Source organism: Oryzias latipes, chromosome 15 (assembly GCF_053564925.1).
Source record: "Oryzias latipes strain Hd-rR chromosome 15, Olatipes_Hd-rR_3.1".
Lineage (NCBI taxonomy): Eukaryota > Metazoa > Chordata > Actinopteri > Beloniformes > Adrianichthyidae > Oryzias > Oryzias latipes.
In genome coordinates this window covers 12,066,037-12,083,627 of record NC_136251.1, presented here as the reverse complement: position 1 = coordinate 12,083,627, position 17,591 = coordinate 12,066,037, and the positions used below count along the sequence as shown (strand labels likewise).

At 41.8% G+C, this 17,591-nt stretch overlaps 2 protein-coding genes across 3 annotated transcripts in view; both read left to right on the top strand.

The window, feature by feature from the left end:
• The window catches only part of LOC101159770 (spectrin beta chain, non-erythrocytic 1), a 122,255-nt gene extending 119,215 nt beyond the window's left edge, over positions 1-3,040 (top strand). For both annotated transcript variants that reach the window (XM_023963144.2, XM_023963143.2), the window contains one exon: positions 507-3,040. In XM_023963144.2, the coding sequence (XP_023818912.1) occupies positions 507-716 (210 nt within the window). In that variant the 3' untranslated portion in view covers positions 717-3,040. The remainder of the gene's footprint in view (positions 1-506) is intronic.
• Positions 3,041-6,108: 3,068 nt separating this feature from the next.
• Positions 6,109-17,591, top strand: part of LOC101159527 (echinoderm microtubule-associated protein-like 6) — a 62,132-nt gene continuing 50,649 nt past the window's right edge. The window contains exon 1 of the mRNA XM_023963296.2: positions 6,109-7,278. Coding sequence (XP_023819064.1) covers positions 7,082-7,278 — 197 coding nt within the window. The 5' untranslated portion in view covers positions 6,109-7,081. The remainder of the gene's footprint in view (positions 7,279-17,591) is intronic.

The following is a 17,591-nucleotide window of genomic DNA, read 5'->3' as shown; positions in this document are numbered from 1 at the left end:
ACATTTTTGATTTTGGCTAAAAACAGCTGGGGACGATTTTACAATAGATCCATAGATGATGCGAGTAAGACTTTGAGCGGATCTATGAGGCTTTTTTTTTTTTATCAACTGAGAGTTTTTGTTGGTGAAAAACAAATTCACTTTTATAACTTAATTATTAAAAAAAACACCAGAAAAAGATAAAAATTTAGTTTTTATTACTTCTGACATTGGAGCTGGAAGCTGTCCTTTGAAATTAAAGTGTTTCTCCAAAGATTTTAGTGTTTGAGTTTAGCGATCCTTCAAAGGCTTTTGCTCTAAAAGATGTCTCCTTTGGTGTTAATCTAAGGCTTTGAATTTAATTCATGTTAGCGTTTGCTTTTGAATCACAAACATGAGTGAAAAGTTGAATCAGCCACAGATTAAAGTCACGTATAGCCTCACATTTCACTGTGATGTGTTGAGAGGACAGTTGGGGCTTTTTTCAGCTTCATTTCTTCAGGAATGACTCTTAAATTTCTCTTCAGGAGGAGATGAACTTGTGGATCTCAACCATCTCCGGCGCCATTTCAGGCGACAAGCCAGAGGTCACGCCCAGCAGCCACAGCACGCCGGCCCAAGCCGCTCGAGCGCAGACGATGCCGGCCGCCGTCGCCACGACGACGGCAGAGTCCAGCCCGGGAAAAAGAGAGAAAGACAAGGAAAAGCGCTTCAGTCTGTTTAGCAAGAAAAAATAGACGTTGCTCTTTTTCTTCCTCCTTATTTCCTCCCTTTCCTTCTTCCTTCCCTGCGGAGCTGTTTGGGGGTGGACTGTCGGTCAAATCTCTCAGTCCTGATGCTGTTGTGTCAAACATGAGTAGAATAAGTGCTCAGACATGCTGATGTGATCCAAACCATCATAAGATTATTAACTTTAAACCATTTTATTTCATAACACCTAGAAAAACCGTCCCACGTCCCCCCAGATAGCTTCTCTGTCTCCTCCTCTTCCTCTCAAAGTGTGACTCCAGCATGCAAGCTCCGAGCCAAAACTCTCCACTCTGTGCCTATCAACCGTCCGGTCGGCTCAGAGCGTCAGAACAGCTACATCACGCCACCCGAGTCCTCCGCCGCGTTTCCGTGCGAACACAGGAACTTTCCAGGAACCACGACGGAAAAGTGACTGAGGAGCGCCGCTTCCAGCAGCTGCCGTCGTACAGACACAAGCCAGAGTTTGCCGCCAAACAACACCCAAGAGGAGTTTCCAGTTTGTCCTTTCATGGCGTTTTCTTTGTGTTTCCTATCGCCTGCCGTTTCTCCGCTCTGCTCTCTCGTCTGTAGTTCGCGTCCTGTCCCTCAGCTCGTTCCTGTTCGGGTCCATCCTCCGCTTTTTTTGCGAGGCCTTGTCTTTGCAAGATGACGTGTATCCCCTTGTTGTGGGAAAACCGAGGCCACGGCGGGGTAATCCTCTGAAATTACCACCTGACGCTACAGACTCCTGTCCTCAATATGTCGAGTGAGGAGGAGTTTTCTGCACTGAAATAAATCTTCAGCTCCTCTGTTGGTTCATGTTGTGCAATAAACCAGCGAGAGGCCAACAATCACACTCTGTTCCCTTCTGGTGCGGTCTAATTCCTGCAGAAGGGTAGAGAGAACAGAGACTTTGCTGTAATTCTGAGCGTTACCCTGCGGTGCTTTGAACTGTATGTATAACTTGTGTATAACAATCTGTTCAAATTAAACCTGTTTAATTACACTTATTACTAGTACTAATAAGAACAACCATGATAAGCTTTGTTGAGTAAAACTTTTCTTTGTGAAAACACTTGTAAAACCTGAATGAAGGAGCCGTCGAGTTCACTTGATGGGCGGGGAATAAATACCTGAGACCAGGAGGAATGTTTCATAACTCCAAATTTTTAAGCATCCTATCAGGTTTCTTTTCTACTTTTTTTTGTCGACATTCCTGAAACCTTCACTCCGTCTTCTCTCAGTTGCCTGCTCTTATTTTTTTTGGTTATGTTTCTCCTGTTTTGTGTCCCATATTTAAACTGCTCCACAGTTTTATTTAGATGGACTAGTATGAAGGCATAGGTGTTCTTTAAAAGTTGCGTTTTTGTTGTCAAGTGGAAAATTGGTTTCAAAAAGCCTTTACAGAAAGTGAAGCAGTGTTGCAGAGTAGTGGTCGCTTGCTTGTTGGCTTCAGCTCTCCGTTTTTGAGATGTAAGACTTTTGCTGTCCATGACCTTTTGGAGTGAAATTTGCTGAGCTGTAATCAGAAGGAGGATTTCAGGTATGGAAGTTCCCTGATGACAAAATTAGCTGAATGAATTTCAGCCTCTGCGATGCTCATTTCCTTTAGAATCAACCCCATTTATAATAAGAAAATGTCTTGTTTAAAATGTTTTTTTCCCCCCTCTAGTTTCGGTTTGCATCTGATTTGCTGTACTACTATTAAAGCATGTCCAGCTTTAGGTCCCACAATCCTCTCTCTCCCTGAAAACCTGGTTTCATCAAACTGGCAGCTTGAATTTGTGTGCATGGATTATCTGATCACAGAGATGAGCGTTTTCATGATAAAGTGTGCGTGCCTCAAGGAAGCCAGAGTGCCAAAATGATCCTTTTTTTGTTAAGTTTTGTCATCGTGGAACTTCTTTATCTACCAGTAAAACTCAACAGAAATGAGCAACAAAAACATCTCTTTTCCACAGGTGTTGGTGGGCGGGGCTTCAGCTCTCACACCTCTAAAGTAACTGACAGACTTTTCACTGGGTGACTGATCCTGTTCTGTTTCTATTTTGTTTTTCTTTGTGCTGCTGTCTCTGGCGATTTATTAAATATAGTGTGCATTCCTATGTCACTGTAACCATAGTAACAAGATATTTCTTCATACTGCACAATCAGTACGCCACGATGGGGTGGGTGGGGTAGGAGGGTGGGGCCTGTGGGGTTTGTAGGTGAGGTGGTTGGTGTGATTTGGACCGGGGGGTGTCACTGCTAGATGGATCTGCACCCGTAGACTTTTCCCCATCTCTGTTACATATGTGCAAAAAGCCATTAAAGTGCTTTCAAAACAAAACAAGCTGATTCTGTGTTTTTAAAGATTTGATGGCAAATAGACTGCAACTTTAAGCAAAAAGTTAAAAGTGAGGCAATGTACTTGAATTTTACTTTTTTACTTCTTCAAATGTTCCAATTTAGTCTGAAGAAGTATTCAGTTGGTAAACTACATGTACAGGGTCTTTTGTATACTTATACTCTAGTATAATTGATCAAATACATTTCAAGTGAACTACTTCTTCCAATGGGAAGACGTGACTGATGGGCTCTCAGGTTTTCATTTTTATTTTTCATTTTATTTTTGTATTTTTTGCAAAAGCTGCTAAGAACGTAACACTACGTAATGCTAAAATGCTTTAGATTAATTTGAGTAAAATACATTTAGTTTACAAATATTCCAGTAAGATTTGGTTGGAAAAATGTTGATGTTTTAGTCTTTAACTCCATGCTAACAAATGCTAATGCTAACACTTCCATTGAAGCTCAGAGATTTTTTATTTCTTTTAAAATACTAAAAAAGAAAAAGCAAGAAAAAAGATTTTAGAAAATATTGGTTTTAAAAATTATTGTTCAAAACATGTTTCAAAACTCAGTCAAAGAAATAGGCTAACTAAAAACAAAAGCTACTCCCCCCAAAATGCTAAAACACAAAGGAGCCTAACTGAGATAATGGTGAGACAACTAAAAAAAGCTAAAAGATGCTAAGCTCAAAACAAATTTAATTCCATGTTTCAAACTACATAGGAAGCTCATACATGTTTGGAATATCAGATTCAACATTGTGGATTCTGAAATGACACAAGAAAAGTTAAATGTTGTTAAAGAATGAGAACAAGTACCTTTAAGTCTTAAACAGCAAAATAAATAAATGCTGCTTAGCAATGCTGAATAGTAGAGATTGACCAAAATAGTTTTAATGATGTGTTAAATTGCAGTGTGTGTGTATATATATATATATATATATATGTACATGTGTATATGTTTCATTAAAAAGAAGTATTAGCTGTTTGTATCCATAAGTTAAGTCACATCAATGATAACAGTTTTCTTGTACCAAAACTCAAATGTAAAAGCCAAAGAAAAGAATTCTGAAATTCCTGTAGCGGATGAAGAATTTTGGGATTGTTAAGAATGGAAAAGGAGTTACAAAGCTAAGAAAAAGAAGACAACAATGCAGAATAGAGGAAAGGTAGTGATGAGGAATCATCATCCAGTTAAATGTCAGGAAAAACAGAAACTGCTCCAAATTAGTGGGGGTATCACCACTGCAAACACAAAACACATCTAATCTGTTCTGAAAACTTTGTTGAGAACTGAACGTTCTGAACCAACTTTGAGCCAAGAGTTGGTGAAAAGATTTGGATTCCAGAATGCCACATTTCTCTTTTCTCAGTGAATAAACAAAATCCTTGCAAGATATAAATATATTTATAAAATAAAATGGTCCCACCTGGCCTGTTTGAGGTTTGATTGCGCTTGATGACCCTGCACAGCATCTTAAATGTTTCTGTGACTGCTCTCTTCTGGAGAGACAATCTAGTACATATGTTGTTCCTGGAATCTGCTGCAGTTTGGTGGTCACAGCCCTCAAAATACGACAGGAACAGTCTTTGCAGTCTTCCATGTATTTTCCAGTACTTCTTTCAGCCTTTGTTATTTCTCGATCTTCTTATGTTCCCTCCACCTGATGCTGGTTTCACTTTGGATTGCTTCATCCATCACTAAAACCTTCTCCTTGTTCAGCACCACTGACACCACTTTGATAACAATTGTCTTTCTGGAAGTCCCACAGCATCTTGGCCTAATCATATGTTTCTCATCTTGACATCGAGACTTGTAGTCTAAGACAGAGATTCCCGGTATGATACATGCCTCAGCAACAGTTATGATGTTCCATGTGCTTGCGTGCCGGCTCCTTACACCCTCCTGAAATGTGCTGGGTTGTCTCCGGAGTGTCCTTGTCTGCCCCCTGAGACCTGGTATGGTAGATCCTGACCTCTTTTGATCTTGTAATTAGAGTTTGCTCCTGTGCTGTCATGGTTAGTGTCCCTCTGTTGCCTTTTAACTACTTTCAGTATCAGCCTCTGTTTAAGCCACACCATGCAGAGATTTGTCCTTTCATGAGGGTTCTTGCTCTGCCGCCTCTTTCTCCTTGGGTTTCTTCTCTCTGAAGTCACTTAGCCCACCATGTTGCTTTCTTATTCCTTATTTTATATTTTGAAATACATTCACAACTGGATTTTGGGCCCTTTTTGGACACAGTATCAACCGAGTAACTTAATTTGGACACAGAAGGCTAAAAACAGTTTGTGACTTCAAACAAGACAGGAATAAAATACATCAATCTCATCTATTCAGTTCGCAGAATTGTTGTCCTTGCTTCTCAGCTGGTTTCAGCACCATGGACAGCTCCTGTCCGCGCCTCTGCTGCAGGGAATTGTAGCTAAATTTCCCAATTTGTTGTCATCAACAGTCAATTGCATTTCTGGTCACCGATGGAACACAGTCTCCCACAGTGCTTTGCGCACCCTCTTGAGTATCTGCGGTGTTCCTCTCATTTTTACCTCACGAGTCTGAGCTGAGTATCTCCGAGAACTGGAGCGGAAACAAGGGCACCTAGAGCCTTCAAAATTAAAGCATGGGCGTCTTTTCTTTCCTTTGGACCTTCAGATTTATAAATATAGAAGGATCCGCTAAAACATTTAGTTGGGAAAGAGTTATAGATTGGGGTTTTTATTATTATTTTATGTAATTTAAAAAAGGCCCATAGATTCGTAAAAATATGTCGTAAAAATACTAAGGCTTGCAGCATTGTAGGATCAGTCTAATTTGTTTTATTTAAAAATGCAATTGTTTGTAACAAGAAAACTAAATCATTTATTAGCTTTTATTCTCTTGACCAAACACCGGAAGCGCTGATGAAGCGCGAGGCTTTTATTTTGCTTGATGCTCGTGCTTGTCAGTGGGGTAAAGAGGCGCGTGCCAGCATCCTCGTGCCGAGTTTCGGCCGTCGTCAGGGAGGGTCTCAGTCAGAGTCCAGGTGTTTGCGCGCGCGCCCGCCAGCAGCGGGAGGATGCTAGCCTCCCTGCCGTGATGCCACGCGCTAGAGCCGGGGCTGATGCTCTCCTCCGCCCGCTGCAGTGGAACCATCTGCCGTCTGTCGTCGCTCTGCCTTCCGACGGCTCCTCGCGTCTCCGCGGCGCCGCATCCTCGCGCGTCCCGCCGGATTTGTGAATCAGCCTCCACGCACGGATACAGCTGCCGTGAACGCGCGCAGAGGGGGAGACAGGAGCACAAACAGCCGCGCAGTGGTCACGCACGGCCGGGAGGATTAACGCACACTGGGATTACTGCTGCAGGATCAGAGACTCCCGTCAATCCTGACTGGGTTTTTTGTTGGGCGCGTGAAGCTGTTTTTGAAAAAACAAAACAAAAACAAAAAACTTTATAGACTCATGGAGAAAATTTCATGTCTTCACGTTATATAAATAAAAATACAAAAGCCCATCTCCTGACTGAGGACATCTAAGATTAAAAACGTGAATAAGCGATGTGCGCGCGGGCGGATGGAGAAGAAAGTTCCTGCTCGAAATATAATCTGGAAATAATCTCAGACACCACCGAGGATCTAAACTCCTCATCAGTGAGGAGGGCGATGGCTGGTTATCACCTGCAGAGGAGATGAAGGGAGCCACACTGATCACAGTAAACAGGAACATTATGGGATGGATTCTCCTAGACTATGATGGAGAGCCATGAGGAGAGAGCTGGAGCCTTAACTCCTCCACAGCAGCGGTGATTTGGATCTCCTGTTGGACTCCGAAGTGAGTTCGCTCTTCTGTGTATCTGCTTCTGCTCCCTATCTATCAGGTGGGGGGGGGGGAAATCTGAAGGAGAAGATGAGCTCCGACCCAACCGGAGCTGCCCCACCACTTTGATCATCCAAAAACCCAGAAAACTGACATTCCTGCTCCGGGATTAAGGACAACCTCCGCTCTGCTGTGGAGGAGTGAGGGGCAGAAGGAGGAGCCGGAGGAGGCGCGGGCCCGTCAGATGAGTGAACATGTCGGACCGGAGCGCCCCGGGCTGCCGGCTCAGACTGGACTGGGTCTACGGGTACCGGGGCCACCAGTGCCGGAACAACCTGTTCTACACGGCCGGGAAGGAGGTGGTGTACTTCGTGGCGGGAGTGGGCGTGGTTTACAACACGAGGGAGCACAGCCAGAGGTTTTACATGGGACACAACGATGACATCATCAGGTGAGACTCGGGATTTTTTTTTTGGGGGGGGGGGGGGGGGGGGGGACTTTCACCTCCTTTCACCTCATCTGAAATGTTCATACTTCATACTTCATATTTCCGCTCTGAAACATCACGTCATCTAAAAATGAAAAAAGAAGCTGACTTTCAAAATAAGTTATGGAACAAACATCTTAGAGTCCATCCATAACTGTATTCCCCATTAAGCAATAGCATGTTTTGTGTCAGCGGTTGATGCAGAGTGTCTATGGATCTAAAATGATCAAACTTGCTGCAATCATCGATATAAAGTTAAGATTAAGAATATGAAGTCCTTTATTGTTCCCTAAAAAACTCAAATGTTGCATAGCGGGGGCATAATATAAACTCACTGGCCACTTTGTTATGTCCACCTTGCTAGTACCGGGTTGGACCTGCTTTTGCCTTCATTCATTCATTCATTTTCTGTACCGTTTTTCCCTTTCGGGGTCATGGGGCTGCTGGAGCCTATCCCGGCCACTTGTGGGCGAAGGCAGGGGACACCCTGGACAGTTCGCCAGGCTGTCGCAGGGTAGAATGTCCACAAACACAAACCCATTCACTCTCACACTCACACCTAGGGACAATTTAGAGTTGCCAAATAACCTATGAAGGATGTTTTTGGACGGTGGGAGGAAGCCGGACCCGGAGAGAACCCACGCATGCACGGGGAGAACATGCAAACTCCACACAGAAAGGTCCCCCGTTGATGTTGTTTTTCACGTCCCCCAGCCGGGACTTGAACAGGAGGCCTTCTTGCTGTGAGGCAAGAGCGCTAACCACTGCGCCACTGTGCAGCTATTGCCTTCAGAACTGCCTTAATCCTTGATTCAACAAGGTACTGGAAACAGTCCTCAGAGTTTGGTTCATCTTTGCATGACAGCATCACACAGTTGCTGCAGATTTGTCGGCTGAACATCCATAATGCCAATCTCCTGTTCCACCTCATGTGATTGGATACGCATCCTGATGCATGGTCCATGTAAAAGATTCAACTAACTTTGTAGCGATACGATTCAGTCCAGTTCTTTTACCCAAGACCTTGGTCGTACGTACCAAAATGCCACTGAATGGCGACCTAGATGCAAGTCTTCATCAAATTCAGCAGATGCCCGCGCAGCGGCATTTGTAATCGGGAGGCAACAGTCGCATTTTCACATGCCATCAAGGTTTTAGGAAGAAGTTCAAATTAAACAGCAACTTGGTGATTTTTGGACATCGGTCATATGCCGCCTGGGCCCATTTCAAGGTCAGACTGTGGTAGTCCAGCGACAGGAAGGCAGCAGCGCGGTAATTGACTGATAGGAGGGTCTCCAAAGTCCCCAAAGTTGTCTGATGACCGGCCGATTTCAGACTGCCACCATCCAGCCACCCCCCTTCCCCTGTGCTGCTGTGCACTGCCACCGTCCAACTGTCAGAAATCATTCTTTAGCAGCGCAGGCCCTCAACGAGAGCTGTTTACACGAGTAGGAAGCCAGGAGATGACAATCTGGCGATCCCGGCCACCGTGGGTCCAAATGGGGAGACGAGAATGATGCTGCACAAAACTCATCATGGCGTTGATGGCAACACAGCAACTGTGAGACCTGCATATTGAGGAATAGTGGTTGATGCTGAGAAGAATACGAAGAAGACTACTCATAGAAAAAGGTCAACGTTCACAAGAAGGGTGAAGAAAAAGAAGTTGTTGGGCGATCCTGTGGCTGCAGCGCAGTCTTGCTCGGACAGTAGACAGTTTCTACTCCAGGGCTGATGGCGGGTTACACGTGATATAGACAGCCGCCGTCCAGAGACATTTACGCATCATCCAATCAGAGCTGCTGCTGACAAGCGATCTGGCTGCCACCGCCCTCCGGCCGCCAATTTCATAATGACGTCATCCCCACCTGACTGACTGATGACTGACAGCTGCCTGACTGCCGCCGTCAACATCCATGACCACGCCAAGGATTTTGAAAATATCGGGCACCAACAGCCAGTCTGGAAGATTCTGTCGATGCCTCCCCCAGTTGAGTTTGTGACCTTTGCATAAATTGACAGAAACTAAATATTTATTATTTGTTTGGAATTTAAACAAAATGAAAATGTCTTTTAACAGATCAACTTTTTTCTTACTGGCACTTTTTTTTTTCTGCAACAAAAAAACAATGTCCAAAGGGCAAAACAGCTTCAAACAATAAAACCTGCATTTGGATTTTTTTTTTTACACCTGCTTCCTTCTTCACCTCTTTACCAAATAACCCATTCAGTCATTTCTTATTAATCATAAAATTATATTGATTAATTTAAAGAGTGTTTAACATTCAGATCTGGATACGAAGACCCTCCTCGCTGAATCTTTGCAAAACATCCGTTTGAATGAGCAGAACAGCCTCAAACAAGAAAACAAATATCATCAGACTGTGCAAAAACTTGTAGCACGCTCTTTTTGTTACTCAGATTGACTAATAAATCACTTGTTTGGAGTGTGAAACCAGTGAAACACCCCCAAACCCTTAATCTGGGATTATCTTTCATTTTGTTTCTTAAAGCTGTGTCCTGTTTTGGCCTAGTTTCCTTTCTATACACAAACATGCGATTCACATTGTTAGAAGAACGCAGCTTTACTGTCCAAATGTTCCAGCCACAGCAGTCCTTAAAAATTTGAGGCATGTGAACTTCAGGCTGAAAACAGCAATAAACGTTCTCTGCTTCTCATTTTCAGTCCCTTCCATCCAAAAGTCTTTAGGCGTAATCCTCTAGGATTAAACTTCGTCAAGTTAGAGTGCGGCCAAAAAAAAAAAAAGTCTTTGATCCTGACTTCTAGATAGCGTCACCATGGCAACTGTGCAACGTACAAAGGAATAGAAGCCAGATAAAGCGTCTCATGGAGATGATTTTCCATTAGAATCTTTTAGCCATTTTTGGAGAATCTCATGTCATCAACAGTTCACCTCACTCTTCATTCTTCTCATCAAAACTACAGAGCCATCTAGTGATATCAATAAGAATTATAAGCCTTGAACGTGACATCTTTACCCTTTTCTGAAAAATAGATTGGATCTGTTCAGGAATGCATCCTAGTCTTATTTTCTGTTCTCGGCAGTATGAGGTGGATTTTTTTTGCAACCAGTTTAATTGACATTCAGGATGGTTGGAGTACAAATGTAGTACAGTACCGATCAGTCGATGGAGCAAAATGGGGCACACACCGATCCATTTTCCCAAAAGGAATTTGGGCTCACTACCTTCTGGAATTTTTAATGTAGGTTGAGCTTTGGGAACTTGATGACATTTTCTTGTTTTCTCATGTCAGGCGCTGTATTTTACATCTGTTTGATGCCATGCACTGGATTGGGGATTTTGGTCAGGAGTTCATGGGGTGTGACAGATGTAGTAGCGTGAGGGGTTGCCCAACCCCAGACAGTTCACCAGCCCATTACAGAGCCTCACACTCACATCTTTAACCCTTGTGCTATCCTAGGCACTTTAACATTGGGAGTTGGGTCATCTAGACCCACTAGACAGTGCTCTGAACCTTTTTTCTTCAATGATTTGTGATCTTCACTGGTGTCCATGGATTACATGAAATCGTTCCACCTTTATCCACCTTTGTCATGGTAGGAATAACACGTCAAAGTAAGGGTGGGGTCATCTAAGATAGCACAAGGGTTAAAGTTGCCGAAAAGGACAGAGGAGCAGTAGGTGCGTACTGGCAGCCACGCCTCTGTCAGTCTGCCCCAGGGCAGCAGCGGCTACATCAGTAGTTACCATCACCAAGTATGAATGAGGAGTGAATGAATAATGGACACACTGTAAGCACTTTGAGCGTCTGGACAAGCGCAGATAAATCCAATGCATTATTATTATTATTATTATCTTTATTTTATTACAGTACACCAGCCAACTGAAAGGTTTTTCTTCATTGTTATTTGCTTATTGGCACAAAAAGAAAAAGAAGAAGTTTTGTCTGAATTGGTTAGTTTTTTGTTGTTTTGTAAAACACAAATCATATACCAAAGTGACACAAAGCTGTGGCCATAAAAATGAAGGCTTGAACCGAATTGTTTGAAAAGTGAATCGTGGCATCACTAGTGGTTAGGGGCCACATCAATCAAGCACTGCTGACTTGTTCATCAGAGGAAGGCTTGCGTCTGGTAGAATTGTGCTGGTTGTGTTTTTTTTTCTGTGTGCACATGTGGACGTGTGCACGTGTAGATTCCAAGTGGGTTTGAATTCAGAGGCGTTCAGGGAAGCAGCAGAAGGGATTCTCTTAGCTGATGGGAGCAAAGTGGAGGAGGGAGATGATTCAAGGGGGTTACTCATCTATGCAACACTCTCACACAAACACACACCGACATGCTCACACACACACACCTGGTGTACTGTGAGTCATGGCAGCAGCAGGCATGTTTTGACAGTTTTTACAGCAGGGCTTTCAGCTGCAGCCTGCAGTGGTGTGTGTGTGTGTTTGTCGGTGTGCGTGTGTGTGTGTGTGTGTGTGTGTGTGTGCGTGTGTGTGTGTGGCTAATGCTGCCTCAGCCAGCTTTGCTCTCTAACAGCAGAGTTGTATCTGCATTTGTGCCAAATTTTCCCTCACAGATGACTGCAGGTTTTCAGAGAAAGCACTTTAATGTTTTGCAGCTGAAATAAATTAAAAAGATGAGTTGTTTATTTGATTTTGAGTCCTCTGGGCTCTTTTTTCTGAACAATTCACGTGTGAGTGTGAATGCCAAACAGCAAAAGACACAAATTGAACAAAATCAAGTGCCATAAATGCATTTTAAATAAATGTTTTTTTCAGAATGTAAAAACCTGATTAAATATCAGTCTAGGTTAGATATTTGACATAACATATTCATTTAAAACAAGTGACATGAAACTGTTCTTATATGAATAAAGTTTTTTGTCAATTGACATACTTTTGAAGATCTTTTGAAATCCTTCAAACTATGAAGATGTTCTGGAAATTTAAGATTTTTTCTTTTTATTGTAAAAATTTGTTGAATTTAAAGTTAAAAATTGTTTTATTATCAGAGAACACTCAGATGCTTTTAATTTTTTTTACATGCATACGAAAATATTGAAAATAACAAAAAAGACCGATACCGATGAAATTAGTGTTTTTTTTGTTTTTGTTTTTTTTTTCTTTGGTTGATTTAGGACATATATGAAGAAACTGAAGCTCAAAACTGCATTTCTGAGTATTTCCTTTTTCAAATTATTGAACGTAACTTCTGAGTTCACATAAAAAACTCAGATGAAAACATTTGCGTTGAGATGCTGACACTCGTAAATTCAGCACCAACATTCGGCTCCAGTCCCAGAAAACTGATGCAGAGTCGAGTTTGAGTCATGGCTGCAGCAGTGAAAGCAGAGAATTCCAAACGCCTCTCTTTCTGCAGTCTCTACTCCAGCCTTTCATGCTGATAACGGGAGCTGGAGACCTCAGCAGGAAGGAGTGTTGTCTTAATCTGCAATTCACCGTCACTGAGGGCCTCTTTGTTGGAAGAAACCTGGAGCTCAAGATGATTGACGTCCAACTGTCCGGCTTTCCTGAGAATGGAGATCGTCTCGGTTACTTGAATTCTGGATCCTCTTCTCACAGATCCACCAGAAAACTGAGCGCTTCTCCTTTGGTCTCATTTCTGTTAAGACTAATCTGAACGACAACAGCTTCACGCTGCTCTGCAGACCTGCAGCTCCGGGCCTCATCCATAGAGAAGTGGAGATGGCATTCAGAGGTGCCAGGTTCTGTCAAACCCATTGACTGTATAGGAAACCTGGACTGAGTGAGTGTGACATCAACCAGAGAAAAGGGTTTACTTCCAGCTTCCAACAAAACACCGCCATGTTGGAACCAGGGCTGCAGTAAGCAGTGATTGGTCTGAATCAGTCTGTGTCGGCGTTTCCGTAGCAACCATCTCTACCAAACAGGAGTGAGCTTGTTAGAAGTCCACTTGAAAGCAGGTTCTGGAGACTCTGTCAACCACATGTTCAGAAAGTTCAGTGCAGGGACCACATCCTTATATTAAGGCATCTGATTGGCCATTTTATAACTTAAATAGCTTGCAAAAAAGGGAAAATATAATGAAAAAAACAGGGCTTATTAAGAGCATAGATTTTAGACTGTAAAAATAGAACGACTGAGTAACAGCTGTTTATTTCTCTATAGAAGTCTAAGGGATTTTGGCTTTTTGGAGCCAGCAGGTACCCTGGAACGCCAGGGGGGAGGGGTCACTCAGTTCAGTTCTCTTATACATTCGATGGTCTGAACCAAACTCTGTTTTTTGTTCTGTTTGCGTGTTGTGAGGGAAAATGTGAACGTTTGACTTCAATTGCGTCGGTAGCTTAAGTGCTCCTCTTTTTCAGGGTCTTGATTAAATAGTTATCTGTAACAGCCAGGGCATGTCGCAATATGTGCAACCTATTTAGTCTGATTTATAATTTATAATTTAAAGACTTCAAAGCAGTTTCAAGAGCATCAACAAGGTATAAATATCCTGAATTTTGAGAAGAAGGGCAGACTCCCTCCCTCAGCTGACTGCTTTTGTGTTTGACTCTCTTGCTGCAGCGATCATAAATAAACTTGGTGTTATTTTTACGCTCAGCAAAGTGTGTGATCTTTGATAACTAAATGTCCTCAACAGTGTAGACTGTAGTCTAAACCATCTACAGCTGATATGTGCATTTTCAGGGGTGGAGGGCACTGCAAATAAAAACACTCCCTTACGTTTTTTTATCACAGTCAACAGGAGCTGAAGAGAAACTGAAAAAGACATTCAGGAGGCGAATCTGTAGAATCTGGAAATGCTGCTGTGACTGATGATGATGATGATGCCCTTGCCTTTCCATCACTGCTGCTGCGTGTGCTGGTGTCAAACTGACATAGAGTTCTGAAAAAAACACAAATGTGGTTAGAAATGAGCTCTCTCTCTGTCAAAAGTAGGAATTTATGTGGAGTTTAGTTCATTTTTGTTTGTTTTTTAGTTCATTCAACTACATCAGCTGATACACTGTGCCTAAAACAGGACATTTTTATTAAGTATTAAATCCAATTTAAGACACTCAAAATAACTCAAAAGACTGGGATCAAATAATTGATCAATTTTGTATAAAGGCAAAAAAATATCCTGAATAAACCCTGAGAACCAAATGTGAGATACTGCTCAAAAATACAATTCTAAAGAAAAAAATGGTGTTGGAATAAGTGAAAAAAGTGTCTTCCGTTTGATGCATTTGACTGCAAAAGAAGAGATTCTGATCTGTAGAGATTATAATCCAGAAGAAAACAGATGAAGCCTCATTAGAAGCATCACATTGTATTGTGCTTTTTTTTCTTTTACAGCTTTATATTTTTCATTCCATAACTCTCTAAGTTGTTGTATATTTCTTGAAACACTCATGAAAAGCATTTGGAATCTTTATACTTAAATGATATTGATTATGGGAAACCTCTCTTTATTTATGTTATTAATTGTATATATATATGTATATATACAGATTTATATACAACTCTATAAATATATATATATATATATATATATATATATATATATATTTGTTTTTTGAACAAATCCCTGGAAAAGATGAAAAAACAAATCTGCTTTCAGAATAATTTTAATACAAATATTTATCTTAGTGTATTGAAGGATTTTTCTATATGTCAACACAAGAATGTTTTTAAGATATGAAAGAACTTGCTGAAAGTTAGAACCTAATAAACTCATTCAATGGTTAACAGAAAATGACTATTTTTTTATGTACTTTGGTTTTAGGACCCAGAGCAGGTCTGAAATCCCCACCCCCTCCACACCCACAGACATTCATCAGGCTTCAGATCATTGTCAGAATTTGATCAAATATGGTTGAGATGCTGGGACCCTCAAGCCACCTTAACCTTCCCTCATGATGGTACTCCCACCACCATGTTTCTCTGTTGTTGTTTTTTTTCATCTTTTGCATCTTCTCAGCTGATCAGCTCATGTCGGGGCCACACCTTCATGAAAGCCTTTTTTCTGAACACACCAACTTTCATGAAAGATCACATTTTGAAGAAGCTAGTGTAGATGTTAAACCCAGTGAACATTTTTAGTATCTCCAGATATTGGGAAGGTAGATGATCCATCTTTTGGTGAGGATGGGATTAAAAAAACAAAGTTTTACTGGAAACAAAATGTTTTGTGCAAAAAAAAAGCCAATTTTGTGGAGAAGTTGCTTCAATATAGTCAAATGTTTTCTGTTATTTCTGAGGTTAAACATGTTTTTGATGAGCTTGATGAAGTCTGGAACTGTGTTAGTGTTTTGCTCCGAGCTTGCTCATTTTTCTGATTGATGGTTTGCTCCGTGATTGCAGGCTCCATGTTGATGCTTTAAAGCCACACTGACAGTCTGACAGGCCATTCTTCAGATCTGCAAAGAGCTGCCGCCGTACAGTTCATTTGGATTTGATTTCATTTGCTCCATGTTTTAAAATGTTCAAAAAAACTAAAAGCAAAATGTGAGTCATTTGAAACCTACGTGTATGAACAGCAGAAAGATGGTGCTGTGTGAAGGTAAACATTGAAGTCCACAGGTATAAACCAAACATGTGAGAGTAAATAAAAATGCTGATGTTAATTCACAGAACCTAGTTGAACATATTCCATTTAAAAACATGGCTTTTGCACAAACATTTGTTCAGTTTGTTACATTTTTAAGAACCAGCACAAACCAAAAGGAAGTGCTTCTCTGTAATGAAAGCAACGTTTTCCTTTGCTTCAAGGACCCGCTCTAATCATCTTTTGATTTGATGTAAAAGCGTTTCAAGTGGTCTTTCAACCATGATGATGCCGTTTTTAGCCAAAATCCAAAATTCGGTGTCGTTTTCTGGCTGCAGAGCGGCAGTGGTTCATTAGAACTTCCGCTCCAAGTTGTGGATGTTTGGTGCGGAGCAACCCCCTCCCCCTTGATGAGAGCTCTCTGTTTTCACTCTCTTCCGCTAGCTTATAGCCCCTCACCCCCTAAACCTAACATTAACAGTGCAACAACAATGGCGAGCAACATTCGAGATTTCCAGTGGCACAGTTTTGATCCAGATTCCAGCTCAGACGAGGAAAACAAAGACGTACATGGATTTAGTCGTCTGACAGTGGATGTATCAGAATGGAGCAGAGCAGGGAGCTTGTGGCTTGCCGTAGTAGCTTCTGCATGACAGCTAAGAGGTTATTTAAACAGCGTTTTTGTTGTCTGCTCCAGATTCACAACAATTTAAAATTTAAAATACTCACAAATGCATTTTAAAGCTGGATTTTCTTTATATATTTCTCTCCATCATCAGAAAAATGCAACAAAAACATGTTGAAAACACACATTTTCATGGGAGGGGGTTCTTACAGCGGTCACAGCAGCAGCAGCAGGTTTTAAGAGAATAAAGGTCACAACGATGACGGATGATCATTGGTTCAGACTCCCTCTTCTTTCTTTTCTTCTTCTTTCCTGTCCCACTTCCTGCTGACCGCCTGCAGCTAAACTCCATTGAACACACACACACGCACACACACACACACACACACACACACACACACACACACACACACAAACACCAGATGAACTAAAGCAAATCCGAGGTTATTATTGTGTTTGTGCAGTTTTCATGGTGTTTCTGCTCCACTGGGCAAACAGAACCAGTGTCCTGCATGCAGAGCTGCAGACTCCAGTCCTTCCTGAAAGCATTCAGTTTTAGGCTCAGTCATTGAAACAAACTCTAATTAATACAATATTGTTACAGTTTTTAGTTTGTGAAACTTTGAGCTGAATACATGTTTTCATTTTCCATTAGCGAATCCTTTTAATTTGTGTTTGTGTCCCGATAAAGATGAGTATTGGTCACCCAGAAGACTCAGAACAGCAACAATGAGGCCATATTGGCTTTTACTCCGGCAACATCGGAGTAAAAGCCTCATATTCAAAGACTCGTGTGCACACACACACAAACATACACACACACACAGAGCTGTCATGACTAGAAAAAAGGTGAACATCACTTGAATCTTTTTGACACCTTTTCAATCCCGCCTCTGGTGGTCATCTAAGGAACTGCAACATTTGGAACCTCCTGAAAGGTGGAGGTTTGGTTATTCCATTACCACAAAAATGTGACCTTCAAATCTTCACATTGATGATCAGATGATCTGTGGGCTTTAGGTGCATCTATAAACACCGTGTCCCTTTAGATCACAGGTGTCAAACTCCAGCCCTTGATGGCCGGTGTCCCACATATTTTCCAAACGACCTGCCATTGGAGCTTCTCATTGGCAAAACACACCTGATCCAGG